At 33.2% G+C, this 20431-nt stretch overlaps 1 protein-coding gene across 1 annotated transcript; it reads left to right on the top strand.

Annotated features, from left to right (window-relative positions):
- Positions 1 to 4537: 4537 nt before the first annotated feature.
- Positions 4538 to 19631, top strand: LOC146945181 (E3 ubiquitin-protein ligase UPL6-like). Its single transcript, XM_085743540.1, has 17 exons — positions 4538 to 4759; positions 5985 to 6152; positions 8060 to 8157; positions 8310 to 8437; positions 9565 to 9676; positions 11324 to 11507; positions 12497 to 12667; positions 14615 to 14797; positions 15606 to 15681; positions 16048 to 16166; positions 16339 to 16628; positions 17185 to 17281; positions 17608 to 17742; positions 18296 to 18379; positions 18466 to 18534; positions 18684 to 18827; positions 18945 to 19631. The coding sequence occupies exons 1-17, from the start codon at positions 4643 to 4645 to the stop codon at positions 19290 to 19292; spliced, it is 2523 nt and encodes an 840-aa protein (XP_085599666.1). The 5' UTR covers positions 4538 to 4642; the 3' UTR covers positions 19293 to 19631.
- Positions 19632 to 20431: the final 800 nt, after the last annotated feature.

Here is a 20431-nt window from a genome sequence, read left to right as displayed (position 1 = left end):
TATTGCGAATATAATATAAATGTCATACATGTTAGTCGCAACTAGCAATTTAAAAATCATTTGTTCAAAAATAATCTTCATCTATATCAGACCCGTGCGATAGCACGGGTGAAAAGTCTAGTATATATATATATATATATATACAAAGCTCTTTTGAAGACCTCTTTGTATTTAATTTTGAAAGTTCCCTATATATATATATATATATATATATATATATATATATATATATATATATATGAAATCAAATAAACAAACGGGCGAATAGGTGATGTAGTTTTTTGAGATAGGTTCCGGTGTCTTTTTGAGTTGTTTGAGCATAAGAGGTTGTCAGATGTAGAGATGTTTCAGTTAGGTTGGGGAGAGGATGGAAAGACTTGGAAGTGGAGGTGGAGATTGACGGCGTGGGAGGAGGAGTTGTTAGTGGAGTGTAGGGTTGTTCTTCATAATGTGTTTTTGTAGGTTGATACATCGGATCGATGGACATAGTCTCTAGATCCGGATAATGGGTACACTGTGTGCGGTGTGCACCGTTTTCGCACTAGTGCCATTCTCATTAAGCGATGGATGTGTCAGATCACATTTGGCATCAACATATTCCCCGTGAAGGTATATGTGTTCATTTGGCGATTACTTCAGAATATATTACCTACAAAGGACAATTTATCAAGACGAGGTATAATTCCCCTGGATGCTCAACTTTTTGTTAATGGATGTGATTAGTTGGAATCCGTAACTCATCTTTACTTGGATTTCCCGCTGTTTAGTTTGGTGTGGCATGGCGTGCGACATTGGTTGGTTTCAATTCTGTTCATCCAACTATTTTATCAGATCATTTTCTCTAGTTTGGAAATTTAGCTGGTACTGCAAAATCAAAAACCTCAATTATCTTTTTAATTTGGTGTGCTTGCTCTTGGATTATTTGGAAGGAAAGGAATAGCAAAATTTTCAATAACAAATCATGCTCGACACTTAAGCTTTTAGATAATACTAAGCTCATTTCTTTTTGGTGGCTAAAGGCGAAATTAATAAAACTTGCTTTTGACAATCATAGGTGGTGGCTTAGCCCTTTATTGTGTCTAAGCATTGGATAACTTATGTATTTTCTTTTTGCATCTTTGTTACATGTGTTGTTGTTGACTTTGTAACTTTTGCCCTCTTCTCTGGTATACCTTGTGCTGGGAAGAGTGTGGCTCGGTTTTAATATATATCATTTTGGCTTCTTAAAAAAAAAGTGTCATTGTCAAGTATTGGTACATTTACTATGATCATAAAAGCAAATTGGAAGATATTGAATTGAGAATGATGAAATAAGTATTAGTTATAATATATAATTGAAAAAAGGTAATTAACATTGCATTAAAAAGTGAAATTGGTCAATTATATAAGGACAATTTTTTTTTAAAAGGGTCACTTATTATAGGACAGAAGAAGTATATGCATGTGTTAGGATTAACATGATTTTAGGCCAGTAATAATGCAGTAGAAATCCATTTAGACAAGTATCAAAGAAATGTCTCATTGCGATATTCTAGACTATTTCGTATGAAGGGATGTTATAAATCTCTCATCAATCTTTCATCTGTCGAGCATACCCTCAATGATATCCTAAATTATATAGGTCATCAACCACCCATATTAAATTAACATATATTGAGGAGACATGAAAATCAAAGTGAATAAATATGCAATAAAACAAATGCACCAATTGTCGAATTGCATTTTTGTATAGACTTCAAATGCAAGCAACAAAGAAGTTAATGAAGGTTATGCATTTTGTACATGCATTATCAAATATAATCTTCTATTTAGCTAAGTTGAGTTTGGGTTGTGAATAAAGTCTCGAACACAACTATATACACATTTGTAAAAACACAACAAGAGTTGATTTCATGTGTTTGTATTCAAGTAAAAAGAAAAATTAAGGGCTGTGTTAGCTTCCATTTTTGGTAGAATATGTTTGACTTGTGATGTATAAATGGTAGTAGTAACAACTCAATGTTATACCATATATATTATTGTAATTGATTCTGCTAAAAAAAAAATATTATTGTAATTGATCATTATGTTGATCAAGATTGGAATTTGAATATTAAATTACTTATAGATTGTCGCTTGTGTAGTGCACATTGTCATCTGGAACGTATTCGAAGCTCTTAGGGATTGAGGGAAAGATGTCAAAATATTTTCTCTAACATTGGACAATGCCCGTCAGGTATGTGGAATCTTGAGGTTAGATGTGACCACTGTGTGGAATGCTAAATACGTGATGTTGGAAAATGCTATTAGGTATTTGTGTTCATTCATTAGCTTGAGCTACAATCGTAAGAACCACAATTTCCCCAAGTAATGAAAAATGAGAAAGAGTGTACAAGATGTGTGGTTTCTTGACTCCATTTTATAATATTATAATATAACAAAATTAATATTTGGGTCATCTTATAAAACATCAAACTTATATTTCACGTTAATTGCAGATATAGAGATGGAATTAAATGTAAATTTGAAAGTTAATAAGTATTAGTTTGATTACTTGAATGTTTGTTTAGATGGAATTATATGTAAATTTGGATTCTTGAATGTTTGTTTAAATGGAATTATATGTAAATTTGAATGGTGAATACTGAATACTGAATATGAATACATGAAATAAATAAACGCTCGTGAAATATTCGCTGGTTTTCTGTGGCGATGAACAACGATTTCCTTTCAATAATGACAAGTCTCAACTGAAATATACTTGGATGAAGAGTGTATTATTGGTGATGATGTAGATGTTCTTTAAAGCATGAAGTTAAATATGATTCAATTCTCAAACTTGCAGTTATTGTTTGTGATATTCCAAGCATTTCAATTATAAGGGTAACTTGGACATTCATTTAACATTGAAGGTTGTATCTTGCATGTATAAAAATGGTTTACTTTCTAAATTTGTGCAAGCCATCATTCGTACCTCTAATTGAAGATGGATAAGAACACTATCTTTTCTACGGTCTCTCCAACACTCATTCTTTATTGAGTGAATTTAATGTAGGTCTTATATTTTAGAAATATGTAATACATAAAATGACGAAACCCATTTAAATTCCACCAAATCTTTAGAAATAGGTCATCCCTAAAGTGACGGAACTCATATAAATTGCACCAAATAAATGAATAGTTGCAATTGACATACATTCATGTTCACTTGTAATTTTTATCTACTTTTTAGTCTCGACTTCTCTTGTATCATGAATTCTAGATGTGTTAGAATTATATGAGATGTAATTTTTTACAGAACCAATTACTCAAGGGACTTACTCCCTCCATTAGTAATTATAAGCAAATTTAACTTTTTAGATTCATTCAATTAATGATGTATGTGGTTCATAATATGAACTACATGCATCATTAATTGAATGAACCTAAAAAGTCAAATTTACTTATAATTAACAACGGAGGGAGTAGATCAATAAGTTATATATTTTGACTACTATTAGAGAAATACTGGTTTTTACGAAATTCTAATAACACGAAAACGAAGAATGTGTTTACAACTGCTGGTTACACCTACCCCACCTATTCCACTCCGTTTAACTATTCAACTAATTATAATTAATAAAAAAGTTTTAGTAAATTATATTAATTTTACCATTAAAATCAATTCAACTACTCTTTCCGTCTCATAATAATTGCCTCTTTAGCATTTTTTCTCAAAATAATTGTCACTTTAGAATACAAATGCAGCATTTATTATTTTTTCATTATTATACATTTATTTATTGAATTTCATTCAACTTAAATATTTCACTAACTACAATTAATAAATGTATTTTTTTTTGGTAGAAGGAGGAAAAGAAAAGAAAAAGAAAAAGAAAAAAAAAGAAAAAAAAAACTAGGTTATAGCCTTAAGAACTGTACTCTAGAAGCATCAGCAAGAAGTAAAGCTTCCAAGCCCGGGATGGGGTTCTCCAAGATGCACCAAGAAGAATCGTGAATGGCACCATGTTTAGCTAGAAAATCCGCACACGCATTAGCCTCTCGAAGGGTGTGAGTCAACTGCACATTCCAAGGGAGATTAAGGAGATCCTTAACATTTCTGATGATAGTGGCATAAACATGTCAAGCATGGAGGGGAGCTTGAATTAAGTTTACAGTGTGGATGGAATCAGAATAACAAATCACATTTCGGTGCCCTTTCTCCCAAGTCAACTTCAAACCGTGCATGATCGCAAGCAGTTCCACGTGCAAGTTATTCGAAATACCAAAAAAACCTGAGAATCCACAAAGCCAAGTCCCATCCGAAGTACGAAGAACACCACCAAAGCCAGAACGGCCAGGGTTGCCGAAACTGCTTCCATCAACACAATTAACGATTTTTTAATAAATGTATTTTAATAAATGATATTAATTTTACCATTAAAATCAACACAATTAACGATTTTTTAATAATCGTGCATAAACCCTTAAACGACCTAATTTAGAGACGAGTGAGGAATCATTTGCTTCTTTCAAATTAGATAGGTATAAATAGCAGACAGAAACCGATGTTCAATTCACTCTCTCTTTCCCTCTTTCGAAGGGTTCCTAACGAGATTAGCGGTTAAAACTTTTGTTGCGATCCTAATTCGATTGTGAATTCGTTCGTCATAATCGAACAAACATGTCCTTCAATAGCGATCCTTCAAATCCTATACGCGTTGATTCGAAAGAAAGAGATTGGAAGAATCTTCTTGAACAAGCTCAATTGGAACAGGACTCTGATACTCTCAGGATTCAGGTTTTTCTTCTGCTTCTGAATTCCTTTGATTTGATACTTTTTTTCTGAATTCGTGTGATGATGATAGAATTGACACCGGTAACAATATAAGAAAATGATAAAATTGAATAAGCCGTGTACTGACACCTGATGAACACCGGACACACCTTTGATTAGAAGTGTCGGTGCTACAGAGTAAATCAAAACTAGGGTTTTGATTTATTTGATGTATTTTGAGATGTGATGATATGAAAAAACATTTAGCCTAGTGGTAGATGATATGGCGTAATTTGATCCATGTAGCCGACCCCATTTAGCGGGATAAGGCTTGGTTGTTGACTTGTTGTTGTTGTTGATGATTTTGAGATGTGATGATGATAGATGAAATGGTTCGCATAGAATCACAATGACATGATAATCATTGCAAAGGAACTACATAAGGAGTTCAGCTAGTGTGAGAGAAGAGTCAAAATAGAAGAAAAAAAAGTTACTTTTAAACCAAATTGGCTCTGAACTCCGAAGAAGAGTCCTTTTTTTACCACACTTCAATAAAAAACACTAGAGAAAAAACATCACACTGCTATAAAAGTATAGCTTTCATATTCTATAAAAGTTATTTTATAGAATATTAGTCCGAATTGAAGAGACACACCCATGTTTCACCAAAAACCCTAGATAAATTGATCTAGAAAAGTTATTTTCCTTGCAATGCTTAAATAAAGGGGCTCATGTTTTTCAAAATAAGACTGAACGTATGGCGCATTTAATATGGAGAATGTTAGAAATATTTTTATTGTATGCAATTCTGAGTTTTTCCTGTACCTCATTTATAGGTATGTTCTGTCCCATATAACCATTTTAAAATCCAAAAAAGAACAAAATTTTATGTTCCTCATATTTAAGCAAATCAAACCGAACCTTACAGTGAGTTTTACACTTCCAAATGAGTTTGTCAAACCCTCCACAGTTTGATTAGACAAAGACCTTAAGTTTCTTTGAAAAATAACTTTAATTTATTGTCGTCTTGTTCATTGTACTTCGATTCTTTAATGAAAAGGAGATTAATAGAGTTTGATATCAGTAAAGGAAGTGAATAGTGTATTTTATTTTATTTGATTAAAGAGAAAACATATGAATTTATTACGAACTATTGTTAGTTACTCCCTCCGGTCTCAATTAAAAGCAATAAGCAACATTTCACTTTTTAAGTTCATTGAATAACTGATGTATTTGGTCTATATTACAGGTCAAATACATGTTCTTCGATGGTGATCATTTGAATCATAAATGCGTTGATTTGGGAGGTTGTAGTTGCAAGGAAATTGATAGGAAGAATCTTCTTAAACAAACGCAATTGGAGCGGAATCAACGCTTGTGGTTGCGTGAGCAGAACTCTGCTGCACTTCAGATTCAGGTTTTTTTTCTTGCTTCTGAATTCCTTTGATTCGATTAGTTCTTGTGCTTGATTATAGAACAATTCAAATTTCATTTAGTGAAAATTTGTACATTTTTTTTTTTTATGAATTGTTTGGTAATTATTGAAGTGTGTGTAGGTTATTTTCTTATGGACTTTGTATAAGTTGTTGCTTTTTGATGTATTGATAGTGTGAAATTGTTGGTGTGTGAAGCTGGTTGTTGCTTTTTGAAGTATTAGGTTTACTGTTTTGCCTACCATTGCCAGTGTCGTGTTGGTGTCGAACACTGACACTAACACGTGTCTTACACCAGGCATTGCCTAATGCTAGTATCGTACACGTCTTACACTAGCATTAGGCAATGACTGCGTGGGGGGGATAGGACATCCTTTTAGAATTGAAATGAAAAGAATTAGGCAATGTAAATTGGCTGAATAATGCAACCAAGTTCTTACAATTTTGAGCATATTGGCAGAATATTTTTATAGGTATGTTCTGTCCTATATAACCATTGTAAAATCCAAAGACGAACAAAATTTTCTATTCCTCATATTTAAGCAAATCAAACAGACCATTACAGCGAGTTTTAAACTTCCAAATGAGTTTGTCAAACCCTCCACGGTTTGATTAGACAAAGACCTTAAGTTTCTTCAAAAAATAACTTTAATTTATTGTCGTCTTAAACCCACTTCGGGTTGGTCTGGTGGTGTTGTTGGCTTGGGACCTTGGAGTTTGCTCCTCCTCAAGGTCTCATGTTTGATTCTCCTTGGTGCCAATTGGGTGGGCTAATTTAGCTTCTTCAAAAAAAAAAAAAAAGAAATTATTGTCGTCTTATTTATTTGTGCTTCAATTCTTTAATGAAAATGAGAATAATAGAGTTTGATATTAGTAAAAGAAGTGAGCAGTTGTGTTTTATTTGATTAAAGAGAGAACATATGAATTTATTATGAACTATTTTTAGTTACTCTCTTTGGTCTCAATTATAAGCAACATTTCACTTTTTAAGTTCATTGAATAATTGATTTGTTTGGTCTATATTACAGGTCAAATACATTAGTTATTAAATGAATCTTAATATATCATTCAACATCCATGTGCAAAGTAGGATCGTATTTTTTAATTTTTATCTAGCTAATATTATACTAGCGACCTCCTAAGGAGAGTCCTGCCTTCATCATACCTTTCATTTCCCGAACTTTCAATTTTGAATAGGATAGTAGGCCCATAATGAAAAGGGTCTATACTAAGGAGAATAGTGGAGTCGGAGAGTAACAACTTGATTCAGTTAGTTTTACTGTATATAGGGAGAGAAGGATTGGAAAAATAGTTAGGAAGAGGAGCAGTACCTCTTGAATGCCCTGCAGAATTGTATACATTTTCCTCCTGCCGAGTCTTTGGATAAGAGGAAATTCAGAATAATAATACATCACAGTGACATTTCTCTCTGGTCTCTACCAGTTGGTTCTACCAGGATATCCCTTCTTCTCCCTAACCTCTTACCGACCATCTCACCAACCCTGTCACCCCCAACATTTTTAGGGGAATGATGTGAGATTGTATCACAATGATGGTGGTACAACATGAAAGATTTCATTAATTAAACTCTGCATAATTAAAGATTTAGTTTCCTGTGAATTATGACAGATATTTTCTGCTTTTACCTTTTTAGTCAAAGACTCGAAATAGATAGTTCAATTGATCTTGTTAGTTATGATACATTTTTTACATTAACTTATGAATCCATGATTTAGCATTTCCTAATTTTAGAGTTTGCTGACCTATATTTGTTTCAAGATGTGCTCTACTTGATAAAATGTACACTTACAACCGGGGAGATGCATTTCTGATGAATGGTGATCTACAATTCACAATTTTCTTGCAAATTATTGACTGATTCTTTTTACAGAAATGCTTCAGAGCGAAAAAAGTTGTCAGAACGGAACAGTCTAAGTTGCGACAGAAATTCCTTAATATCTATGGAAAGAACTGCCTTAATGTTGACAGGTGATGTTTGATTGCCATCTCTGTATTATTCCATGAAACAGAAAGCTGCTTACTCATACAGAAAGTTTCTAAAAATCATTATTAGTATCGTTGTGCTTAAACATTACAAAACTGTTACAGCTCATTTTAATACCATTTTTGTGTGCATTCAGGAAAGCTTTTGGTCCAGATTCTGATTTCCTCTGCCAGTTCCTATATTTCTTTAATGCAGAAAACCATGATGATTTTTTAGTTCTTGTGCAAATTTGCCGATTACTTCTACAGTTTGTTCAAGAGAGTGGTAATTGTTATCCGACATTTGTCATTGCTTTTACAGTTTATTTTCTACTGCACTTTGGTTGTAAGTTGAAGCAAGATTTTGCGAATTGGAGCATCTATTTCTATTACATTTGATCTATCCACTCGCCAAAAAAAAAAATTCCACTAAACAAACAACAAAAACTAAAAGTCATGGAGTAGGAAATCCTATATGGCAAATAATATAGGATTTCCATAATGTTGTTTTTTTCCCTAAAGATTTCAAATAATATTATTTATGTATTTTTTCTGTTTTGTACATTGTCTGTATTTTCCTTTTCATAAAGATTTATGGCCTTATCTGAAATCAAATAATGTGGGTATATTTGAGAACCATAGGGGATAGTACAGTTAAGGGATTGGTCCTTTATTTTTTTTTTTTTGGAATATACGTTAATCATATTAGCAGGCACACTAGTTTTTGCAATCACAGTTCACACCATTCCACACAAGGTTGCATGGTTTAAGTCTCATATGTCCATTATATAATACTAGCATCAAGAAGTGCCTGTCTTTTCGCTTTTACCAATAAAAATAACACAAGTTGCAAAATTTATTTCAATTATTTATATAAAAAATTAAATTATTTGATTGGTATGAAAGGGAAAAGCAGTAAAAAAAATTATGTGAAGGGTAAAATTGAAAGAAAAAATGTTACACAAAAACTTAGTATGTGTGTTTATATATATTTAAAAAAGTTGTCTCTTTATTTTGAATGAAGAAGAATTAAACTGTAAATAATCACCAGACTGTTGATAGCATCTATTGTGCAAAACAATCACTAGACTGTTGAGTCTCATTTTAGGTGGAACTCCATTAGAGAGGAGGGGGGGGGGGGAGGTAATTAGATCGTGTTTAGTCCAATACTTAAAGGTAGATTATATTTAAATGTATAGGGAAACCATTAAGAAAATAAATTATATTTAAACTGGTTTCTCATTTGATCCATATTGTTGCCAACCTCAGTGGAAAAAGGCTTTGGTTCCCCCATGCCTATCATGCTGTTTTACTAACTAGTACTTACTATTTAACTCACTAAGAGGTTGTCTATCATGTCATTTGTAAGCCTTATGATGATTGTATATAATTGAATTTAAATATATGCAACAGGGGATGCTGTGAAACTTTTTGCTGGTGAGAATTACTCGTCTGTATCCGCTTTTGTGAACTACCGAGTGAAGAAACTTGCATATAATTGTATTCGTGCAGTACATCATAATAGGTTTGCTTTATTTATTTACTTTAATTTCACTAATTCTGGGCCTTTGGTTTTTCTTATTTTCTTGCCGTTACTTTTCTCATTCATTAATTATTACTTGTAGAACATCACATTTTGATTATATTATCACTTGAATGATTTAGAATGGTAAACCTGTGTTACACCAAATATATAAGGAAAAGAGATATGGTTTTAATCAGCATTAACTATCCTTTTGAGTCATTAAAATTTGGTGAGTTGGTTCTAGTTGTAGTTTGTTCTTAACAATCCTTGATCAAATAACTTAAGCTTTCGGGAGAGTTGGTCTTTGACATGTTATCAATCTCTGCCGTCTTATTCATAATTAATCCAAGTTTGAAACACAAGTGCACAAGTTTGAGTTGGTTTGCATATCCTCCATGCTTCACAAGCCCAAAGTGTTTGTGTGAGAGGGTTTGTTAAATAATAAATATAATATTGGCTGCTCATACACTGCATATCAGAGATTAGGACTTCATTATCCCGAGCATATCACCGAAGAGAATCTATAAATAACCTCAACTCCATTAGATACTATTGTAGATGCATTGGGCCCCTTTGAAGAAGCAAGCATTCCATATACTGCATAGTGCCACTGGATCTAAGTCCCTTTGTGCTATTTTTTAATAGAAGAACAATGCTATTAGGAACTAGGAGTATCATGGACCAACTCCCCCCAATTGTCCAAGTTGTTGAGCGAAAGCATATCATGGACCAATTCCCCCCAATTGACCAACTCCCCCCAATTTTTTAATAGGAGAACAATGCTATCATGGACCAAATCCCTGGGGCTTGAAGCACGGACTGCTTGCCCACCCTACAGTTTTTTGAAATTTATCTTTTATTTAGAAGAATAGGAGTAACAAGGATGAAACTCTAGACCACAATGTTTGAGAAGCTTTCATATCATGTTATATGAACTACCCCAAAATCTTAAGTTGTTGGGTAAAAGCTTGTAAATGATTTTATTATATATAAGAAAGAAGAAAGAGAGAAAAGAAAACAAAACCGTTGGGTTGCAGCAAGTGCTTGCTACACCTGTGCATGGTACACAATATAATGTGAGAGTTGCTTTAGGTGTATGAATCTGAAAAAAGTTATTTGTATTGTATTAGGGGTATGAATCTGGAAGAAGTTATTTGTATTATTCTTAGTTACTGCTGCTCTTATATGAAATATTCGAATTTCGAGGTTATTATGGACATGGAAATGGTTTTGTCACAATAATCGCTGGAAATTAGGAGATTGACTTGAAAACTTAAAAAAGGATTTAGCTCATCAGTCTTCTATCTCTGATGTTTCTTGTCAAGTGAAAGTTCCAAGAATTAGGACCCTGAATAGATTAATTTTTTCTTACAAAATCATTACAACACTGCTTCCCGGTAGCTAAAGCTTTCTTATTTAACATTTTATATTTCTTACCTTCTTTCTCATTCTCTAATTTATTGTTCTCCCTACCTTTTTACTGTATGTGTATTTCACTAGTTCTTCTTTATAAATTAAAAATCAAGTACCATTATTTAAGCATGCCTGAACTATCTTAATTATAAGACTAGGGGTCTATTTTCGGTTTGGCTACTTTTTTTGGGGAGATTTTGTGCTATCTTGCTTATATATTTCTTTACTCACCAGAAATCAGTTGAAGGATCAACAACTTTTATTGACTCCGAAGGAGTCTAATGCATCAGCTTTTCCTTTATTGGAAATTATAGTACTGTTGATAGATCTCAAACTGCCATGGAGCTGTAAGATAGTAGGATATTTCTCTCAAAACAATGGATTCGTTCTACTTAGACAGATCATTCTTACAGGAAAGGTAACAAAGTACTTTTTTCGGTTTTTTTATTTCTAGTGACCCTCTAAAATTAATCCCTGTCATGTTGATTATATTGATATAGAATTTAATTTGTTATTTATGAAGATATGAATGAGGAAGTTCTGAATGTGTTTGAATGAAGAAAAGCATATAGGGGAAGAATGCAATTTAAAATAAGTCCTAGAATTCTAATGCTGCTTGAAACATGATGGGAACGCTAATAATAAGAAGGGTACTATAGGAAGACCAAAGATATGGAGAGTTTATAAAAGAAAAGATAAGAAGACTAGTGGCTGAAGTTACTAGTGAGGAGCCTTAGTAAACTATAGGGTGTCTAAATATTTTATTTAATAATGATACTCTCTGAATAATATCTTCTAGAAAGATCTAATTCAGCGCTTATCCCTTAGAAGTTGGTTTATCGCTTTAGTAGTATTTAAGTAGGAGTAATAGTCTTTTAGAGGGCATGACAGATTGTGTTTCTGTTCAGGGCCAGAGTAGGATTCCTCTCTGAGTTGTGTCGGAGCTTTGCTCTGGGAGTAGTTAGGGAAACTCTCTTCTACTATTTTACTATTTTCATTCGTATCAATAAAACACCCTATTTTCCTTAATTACCATCTTTGTAACCTTCATGTATATAAATTAATTAGATTCAGCTGGGTGTTAACTCACTCGAGCATATTCAGAAGATGGTTGGATCAATGGCAGAAAATGACCCGAGTCTCTTTCTTAGTCTTTTGTAAAAAATCAAACCATAATCACAACTCAAAGTCTTTTATCTTTCTGTTCCCTCCTTCCTCGTCTATAACCCTATAATTTTGAACTATATGCATATATGTTATCCTTTTCTGTAAAAGTTTATCGAATAAAGAAAACATGTTCCTGTGGATTAAATATACAAACAAAATTTAAATTCCTTTCATCATAAGATAATCGGACTTTTTGATCCATCACTTATATGCATAAACTATCTGAATGATATACTGCAGGATAATGCAGAAAAATGTATAGGATCGGCTTTGGAACGTGTGCTTACAGGTGTAATGTGTCACATTGGTCAGAAACCATGTATTTGTTCAGACATTGATCCAAGTGTTAGCTACTCATCGCAGATCCTTACAATTCCATTCTTATGGCATGTTTTTCCCAACTTAAGACAGGTATTTATTGCACTAACTATATTTGATGGAGGTACTATCCTTTGTTATAACTAGAAGTTAAAAGAGAGGTATTAATTATATCAATGATGTGTGTATTAAGATTCCTTCCTTCTAGTACTCTATTGAAGTACACAATCAAATAATTTAGTGCATAAAACCGGACTTGTATGCTCTCTATGCAGCAATTAGTAGCATGTCAATGTGCAATAAGCTTATATATCAGATATAACCAAGTAAATTCCACAGTTGTCAACCCCGGATAGCGGAGCGGCCAACCCCGAAAGTGTGATAGCGTATAGTGGGATGGCTGCTATTTAAATATTTATTTATATTTGTCTAAATAATTCATACTATATATATAATAAAATAATTTATATCTCAATAATTTATATTATATAAAATAATCTATATAACCTAAATAATTTATATGTATACATTATATTTAAATAATTTAATACTAATACTAATTATATGCAAGTAATTATTTACCATTAGTTTATTATTACTTTTATTATTTTACTTTAATATTCAATTATTGTTCTATTATTATGAAATAATATTAGTTTTATTTAATTGTATGTTTTGGCATAATTTTTTAGTTAATTATGTTACTTTGTCATTTTATTATTTTAGTTTATATTATTAGTTATATTAGTACTAATGTTTTTTTTGTTTGAACTAGTACTATTGCTTTTTATAAAATAAAGGCACGATTTTAAGTTTACTTTTTTTTTTTTTAAAAGCCAAATTATCCCACCAAAATTGACACCGAGGAGAATTGAATCCAAGACCTTGAGAGGGACACACTCCAAAGTCCCAAACCAACCCAAGTGGGTTCCTTTATGTTTAAAGATTAGAGATTAGTTTATATTATATTTTCTGTATTGGGTTTTAAGGCAGAGAAGTGAAATATTCCTTTAACCTAATTTGATCTAATCTTCTCCTCCTTTGTTGAAATTTGGGGCATAACTCATCCTTACAAAACCGGTTCATAAGTTGTGGAGTGCCTCCTCTTTATAAACTCTTATCAAGAGTCTTATCTATTCGATGTGGAACTTGGATTTTTTCCAATACACCCCCCTCATGCCCAGGACTCTTTTTGGGCTTGGTGTGTGGATAGGTACGTGGCCCTTGAATTCGACAAGCTCTGATACCATGTTGAAATTTGGGGCCTAACTCATCCTTACACATCCGGTTCATCAAATCCGGTTCATAAGGAGAGTAGTGTCTCCTCTTTATAAACTCTTATCGCGAGTCTTATCTATCCGATGTGGGACTTGGGTTTTTCCCAATATCCTTCAACATGGAGCGCTGCCTTTGACTGTAAGCAAGCAGCCACCGCAGCAGAAACAAGAAAAAAAAAAAAAAAAAAAAAAAAGATCTGACCAGAAAAATCAAGACATTTGTGGTCGTAAAATGTAGATCTGGCCAGAAAAGAAAACATACATTTTCGACATAAAATACAGATTCAGCCACGAAAACTCTTTCATCTTCAAAATGACTTCGTGCTAATGCTGCTAACAGCGCGATCAGTTCTGCGACATATCGCCACACCGCTATTACTTTCTGCGACGCGAAGATATTGATGAAGAGTACCAAAAAATATGCATATGATGAAGAGTTGTCAGTTGTCCAACAAATCTTGACAGACTCTGTTACCACTTACCATCTTAGAATTGTTATATTGTGCCATTAGAATTGTCCCATTCAGTCCTACAGAACTGGCTTGTAAGGTGAGGACTACCCAACACTTATAAACACGTCTTCATGTCATTTCTCAGCTGAAGTGGGACTCTTGGCATTTTTGTCCACGATAGTCACTGTGTCTTTTATTTCTCCAACTTTCATGCTGGAGTTTCCTTTGTGTGCTTGTTTATATTGTTGAATACTTATTTTCTACTAACTTGGCAAGTATTGTGAAAAGTTGGATTGTTTTTGGGTACTCAGGTTTTTGCAAGACAAGGCATGATCCAACATCACATTCATCAAATGGCAACATTTGTGCCAAATCTGATCAGTTTTCTACCTAAGGATATATCAGATGAATTTCCTACCTATGCCTGTCTTCTTGGAAATATATTAGAAATTGGTGGAGTTGCTTTGTCTCAACCTGACTGTTCATTCGATATGGTAAGCTTATTAATCCTACATTGTGCCATTTTTTATCAATACTCTATGTTTGATATCTTTTATGTATCTCCCTTTATGACTTATCTTGGATTACGTTAAAGGCTGTTGTTGTGGTGGATATACGTTTTCTCTATATTGTATAAATGAAGAAACACATAAAAATATAGAAATTAAAGGATGATTTCTTGCTTAGGAAAGGAGGAAGCACAAACAGGTTGAAACAGATTTATGGGGCATTTTAAAGAGTTTATCTGGCCTTGCCCTCATCTCATGACTTAAGCACTCGTGTAAATGTTTTAAAAATCTTATCTTAATAAGCGCTTTGAGAAGCTTATGGAAACAATTAATGCAAAACTTACTCGCATCTTATCTTCAATTTTAAACCATCCCTAAATTCTAGTTTTACGGTGAAAACAAATGTTGAGAATACAAATAAGTTGGCAACATAAGCTCTGGTACGATAACTTTTTACCGAATTAACACACTTATTAAGTTGTTTATCTAAGCACTCCTTTGGAGGCTTGGAGGGATGGACCTCTAAGGCTCTGCATACTAAACAAGTTTTGGATATTTCATATATCCTTATGTATAATCTTTTTAATATCTTCAGATCATTTTACATAAATCTTTGTCTTTAAATATGACCGTATGACATTGAAAGTTATTTTTTTTTTTATTTGCGAGGGGGTGGGGTATTGGTAGACTGGTGGTGGTTTAAGTTGTTTGATTTTTTATGCAATTGCAGTTTGAACCTTTGCATGCAACCGTGTGTATATTTTAAAGTTGATTTGCATTTATTTCTATTCAGGCCATAGACCTTGCAGCTGTTACTACAGTTTTACTGGAGGCACACCCCTCTTTAACAAGATCGGATAGTAGAGAAAGTATGTTTTCTAATCACATAGTTTGGTTTGATTGATGATTTTCCCTTTCTTTCTAACTTCTTACATTGAACATTATTAACTTTCATCTCATTTTGTAATTTTTATGAATAAAAGAAGGCTAAGGCAAATATGAACCACCATTATAGGTGGTCCATAAAATACCATTAATTTTAATCCTTGGATTTATTTGTTCTCATTTTTCATTTAGCCTTGCACGCAAATTAACTATAGTTACGAGAAGAAACACGTTTAAACAGTTGCCAAAATTATCATAGTTGATAAAATTATCTTTTTTAAGAAAATATGAAATGATTCTATGTATCTCTCTGTACCATTTGTTTTTAAGCTGGTCAGTGTTAATTTCAGATTCTATGATTGCTGAGGATGATATGACTGGCGATGATGAAGTCATGGAAGTAGCTCTGGATAGGAAATTGGATCAACAAATTTGTAATTCTATAGATACTCGCTTCCTTCTGCAACTGGTATACCATCATGCAAATGACTTTTGTATCTTAAGTGCCATCAAAATTTTGCTTTACCATTTTTTTTTTTAAAATTGGCGACCTCACTTTGTGGGAAAAAGCTCGGCTGTTGTATTTTTTTTTTTTAAAAAAAAAAAATGATGGTGAAATGTCATTGTTTTGACATGTGCAGACAAATATATTATTCAGAGATATTTCAGCTGCCAATGGGCTAGATGATATGGAGGTTGCAGCTATTGGTGCAGTTTGTGGGTTTTTATATGTTATCTTGAACACTTTGCCACTTGAAAGTATTATGACTGTTCTCGCCTACAGAACTGACCTTGTTCCTATACTTTGGAAATTTATGAAACGGTGCCAAGAGAATAAAAAATGGTCATCTTTGTCTAAGCGGTTATCATACCTCTCAGGGGATGCCCCTGGTTGGCTATTACCTCTTGCTGTATTCTGTCCCGTCTACAAGTAAGAAATTTTATGCATTTATACTCCCTCCCAGTTTATAAGCAAAAAAATTATTTCACACTTGCTAAGAAAACCAGTCAATTCTTATTTAATATTCTAGAATTTGCAAAAAAAGTAACCATGTTTCCGAAACTACCCTTAAAGATACTTAATGTTAAAAAGCATAAACTTTTCTTTAATACTGCAAGGGTTTTATTCCAAGGATAGTGCTAATAATGATCACATGCATCGGTAATTGATGAATAATTAATGTAGAGGCCAAACAAAATTATTTCACACTAGGCATGTTTTTGGAACTGCATAAACATATGGATGATACACTGGAAATGCATAAACATGTGGGTATCTCCAATAAGTAGCATAAGGGTATTTTTGGAGAAATATTAAATAGGTCAAAAGTGGGTCTCTTTTGCTGATAATTTGGGACGGAGAGAGTACTTGTATTGGTGTATGAACTATAGCCTATGCGCCCATGGTCCTTCAATTTTCTTTAAATCTAATCACAGTCTCGTTTGAGCGTGAAGACTGAAGTATATTCTAATCCTTTTCTGGTCAGGCATATGCTTATGATGGTTGGTAATGAGAAATTTTATGAGCAGGAGAAACCCCTATCACTGAAGGATATGAGCAGCCTCATCATTCTATTGAAGCAGGTAATGTTTGAGAAATAGATTATCTATTTTTTATGAAAATTTGTTGAGAGTTCTGAGATTGAAATCGTTAGGAAAGAAGCTCATTAATTAATTGTTCACTGAAATGGGACCTTTTCTTCCTTTCACTTTAAGGAAGATCCAGATAAGTTGTGTCAAATCTTAGCAAGTTTATGTGCCCACTTGTCCAAAGAACTGGAGAGTTTATTTTTATTAAAACTGGGGGGAATGACCCATAAATATAATATTGCTTACATTCCTTATATTGCTTCATATAAATGTAACATGTTGCAGTTACATTTAGTTTCAGTCAGTTTACTCTTTTGCAGGCTCTGTGGCAGCTACTGCATACCTCATTTGCTAATTCAGTTAGATCTATTCCAGTTAGGACAAGCAGTACAAAGCTGTCTATTGAAGCCATTCAACAAAGGGTTAGCATAGTCGTCTCTGAACTCCTGTCCCAGGTAGAAGAGTGGAATCAATCTCAGTTGTTGTATATTTAGTTTTATATTTCCTCTCCATTGGGCTAAAAGGCTGTCATGATATTGTCATATTTTGTCTATCTTTAAAGGCATCTCTTGGGGCTTCGCTTTCTTGGTCTTTTCTTATTTATGGCTTTTACAGTGCAATGCCATAATTATCGGAGACTGGACACCCTCTTATTTATGGCATTTTACCAGAGACTGGACACCCCATATCTACTACATTTTTTTTATTATTTTTTCCCTAATTGTTTTCTTTTTTTTCGTATTTCTCTTTGAAAGACATCTGATCCTTCCTGTAATTGCGATTTTACTCTTTTCTCACTAATAATATACTCTTTTTCTATTTAATAAGAGATATTTTGAGGTTTTTTCACTATTCTAATATTTCTTCATACTACAATTTCCTCTTGATCTATTCCGTGAAGATGGACCCATATGCATTTACATCCAATAACCATAACCATAACCATATGCATATAAATTGTTTATCTTTATCTCTTTCCTAACTTACTTTTTTATTTTCTTCCCTTAGCTCCACGATTGGAACAACAGACGACAGTTTACATCCCCCAGTGATTTCCATGCTGACGGGGTTAATCAATTTTTCATATCTCAGGTATGCTCTCTCCCTACTATCGTTATTAGGTGAAATGATTGATAAGATAATCTTAATTTGGTAGTTATATAATCTTTTCTCTACAGGCTTCTATAGCAAATACACGAGCAAATAAAATTGTAAAGAAGGCCCCTTTCCTGATACCACCTGCAAAGGTAAGAATTGGCTTCTTCAGATATCAATTATGTTTGTGTTGTTGATTTAAAATAAATTGAAAGGCAGTGATCTGCTTTGGAATTTCTGCATATCACATGTCACTGATCACTGATGTGTTTCATACTTCTGTCTGTTGTTGTTTAATCAGCCTCAACAAGCTGCATTTAGGCAAACACATGGATCTCACTCTGTAGCTGCAGTTAGGCAAACACATGGATCTCGGTCTTCCATTTTTAGAAAGCAGTTCAGAACAAGGCGTGATCATATTTCGGAAGATGCTTATAATTCAAAGGTAAGAATTGACTTCTTCAGATATCGATTATGTTTGTGAGCAGCATGGAGTTTCTGCATATCACATGTCACTGATGTGTTTCATATACTTGACTTCTGTATTTTGTTGTTTAATCAGTCTCAGCTAGCTGCAGCTAGGCAAAGACATGGATCTCAGACTGTATTTACTGGAAATCGGTTCATGGCAAGGTATGATCATATTTTGGAAGATTCTGTTGAACAGTCCATTGTAAGGCAAGTACATGAAGGATCAGAAAGGATTGACACTCCCGTGATGGTTCAGCATCATGAAGAGAACTCTCCAATCTTGGAACCTGTGTTACAGCATACCTCCCCGCCACCGCCACCGATGCATGTTATGAATGTTGAGAATGATGACCCACAACATGAAACTTCTCCTGGTGAACACCAAAACCGGTCAAACATTCTTGATGAACCGAATGTTGAAACATATGAGGATGCCTGAAATGGACAAAAATCATAACAAGGCCACATCATCACAAGAGGAATTTGTTCCATAAACTCAAATAGCCAAGGAGACAGCCGTGGTTAATCCTCCTCAAGGGTGATTAAACATCAACATTTTCCCTTAGGAATGTTTCTTTTCCTTGATTTTGCTTTTCTTTTGTGCTTGAGTTTGGCCTTTTTTGTGGGTTTTGGTTCGGTCCCCCCTCTTGTACATATTTTCTTCTTTTTTTAATAATATAGGTTTGAGTGGGTAGCAGAGTTGGGATGTCCAGGTTTTACATTGATGTTTAATCATACTCTTAGTTCATAAAAAAAATAGATAGATAGGTTGATCGATTATGAGGTTTTAAAATCCATAAATTAGCCTTTGGGTTGAACAATGATCATTAATTCAAATCAAAGGGTTATATTAGGTTAATAATCCCTTAGTATTCAAGTTAATCAATTAATGATGGTTAGATAATTGATCATGTGGGGATCATAATCGACATAGTAGAAGAGTGTGAGAATACAATGTAAGAGTATGAGCATTGGAGAACATAGTAGAAACGTATGAGAAAACAAGGAATTTAAAAAGCAGAATGGGGAAGAGTATAATTTGAAACATGAGACAATCATTTTTATCAACTCTCTTTCACATTTGCCACATTCCCATTGAAAAAGAAAGCGATTCTTCATCAACCAAATACTCCATGAAGTAGCTTACCACACCAAATGAGAATCAATGTTTTAAATCCAACTAAGAGAGATATCTACTTTTATAAACATATACTCTTTTGATCACAACATTTATAACACTTCTTCAAAACAAAATAAAAAAATTATAACAATAATATATAGAATAGTCAAGTATTTTGGTACTAGAAAAGTGTCACGTATATAAACATATACTCTTTGCTTCTAAAATTATAAGATCTTTTTCTTTCTTTTTTCTTTTCCTTTCATGTGAAACTCATATTTGAAAATTAAAAGATAACTAAAATTAACATATTTAAAATAATATTTTTTTTTTTACAAAATCTTTTGAAGGAAAAACTAGAATAACTGTACACATGCACAACAACAACCTTATCCCACTACGTGGGGTCGGCTACATGGATCAAATGACGTCATAGTGTTTTATCAAAAATCATATTT

Source organism: Medicago sativa, chromosome 2 (assembly GCF_051527215.1).
Source record: "Medicago sativa cultivar Bolivia chromosome 2, Bolivia_mono, whole genome shotgun sequence".
NCBI lineage: Eukaryota > Viridiplantae > Streptophyta > Magnoliopsida > Fabales > Fabaceae > Medicago > Medicago sativa.
Note: the sequence above shows the minus strand (reverse complement) of the source record. Positions and strands in the feature narration are given on the sequence as shown.

Bases quoted from the DNA above. Each gene is read 5' to 3' on its own strand.
- LOC146945181 (XM_085743540.1), top strand. From the start codon at position 4,643: ATGTCCTTCAATAGCGATCCTTCAAATCCTATACGCGTTGATTCGAAA. The intron at 8,158-8,309 runs GTGATGTTTGAT...GTGTGCATTCAG, and splicing joins AACTGCCTTAATGTTGACAG to GAAAGCTTTTGGTCCAGATT. The intron at 11,508-12,496 runs GTAACAAAGTAC...GATATACTGCAG, and splicing joins AGATCATTCTTACAGGAAAG to GATAATGCAGAAAAATGTAT.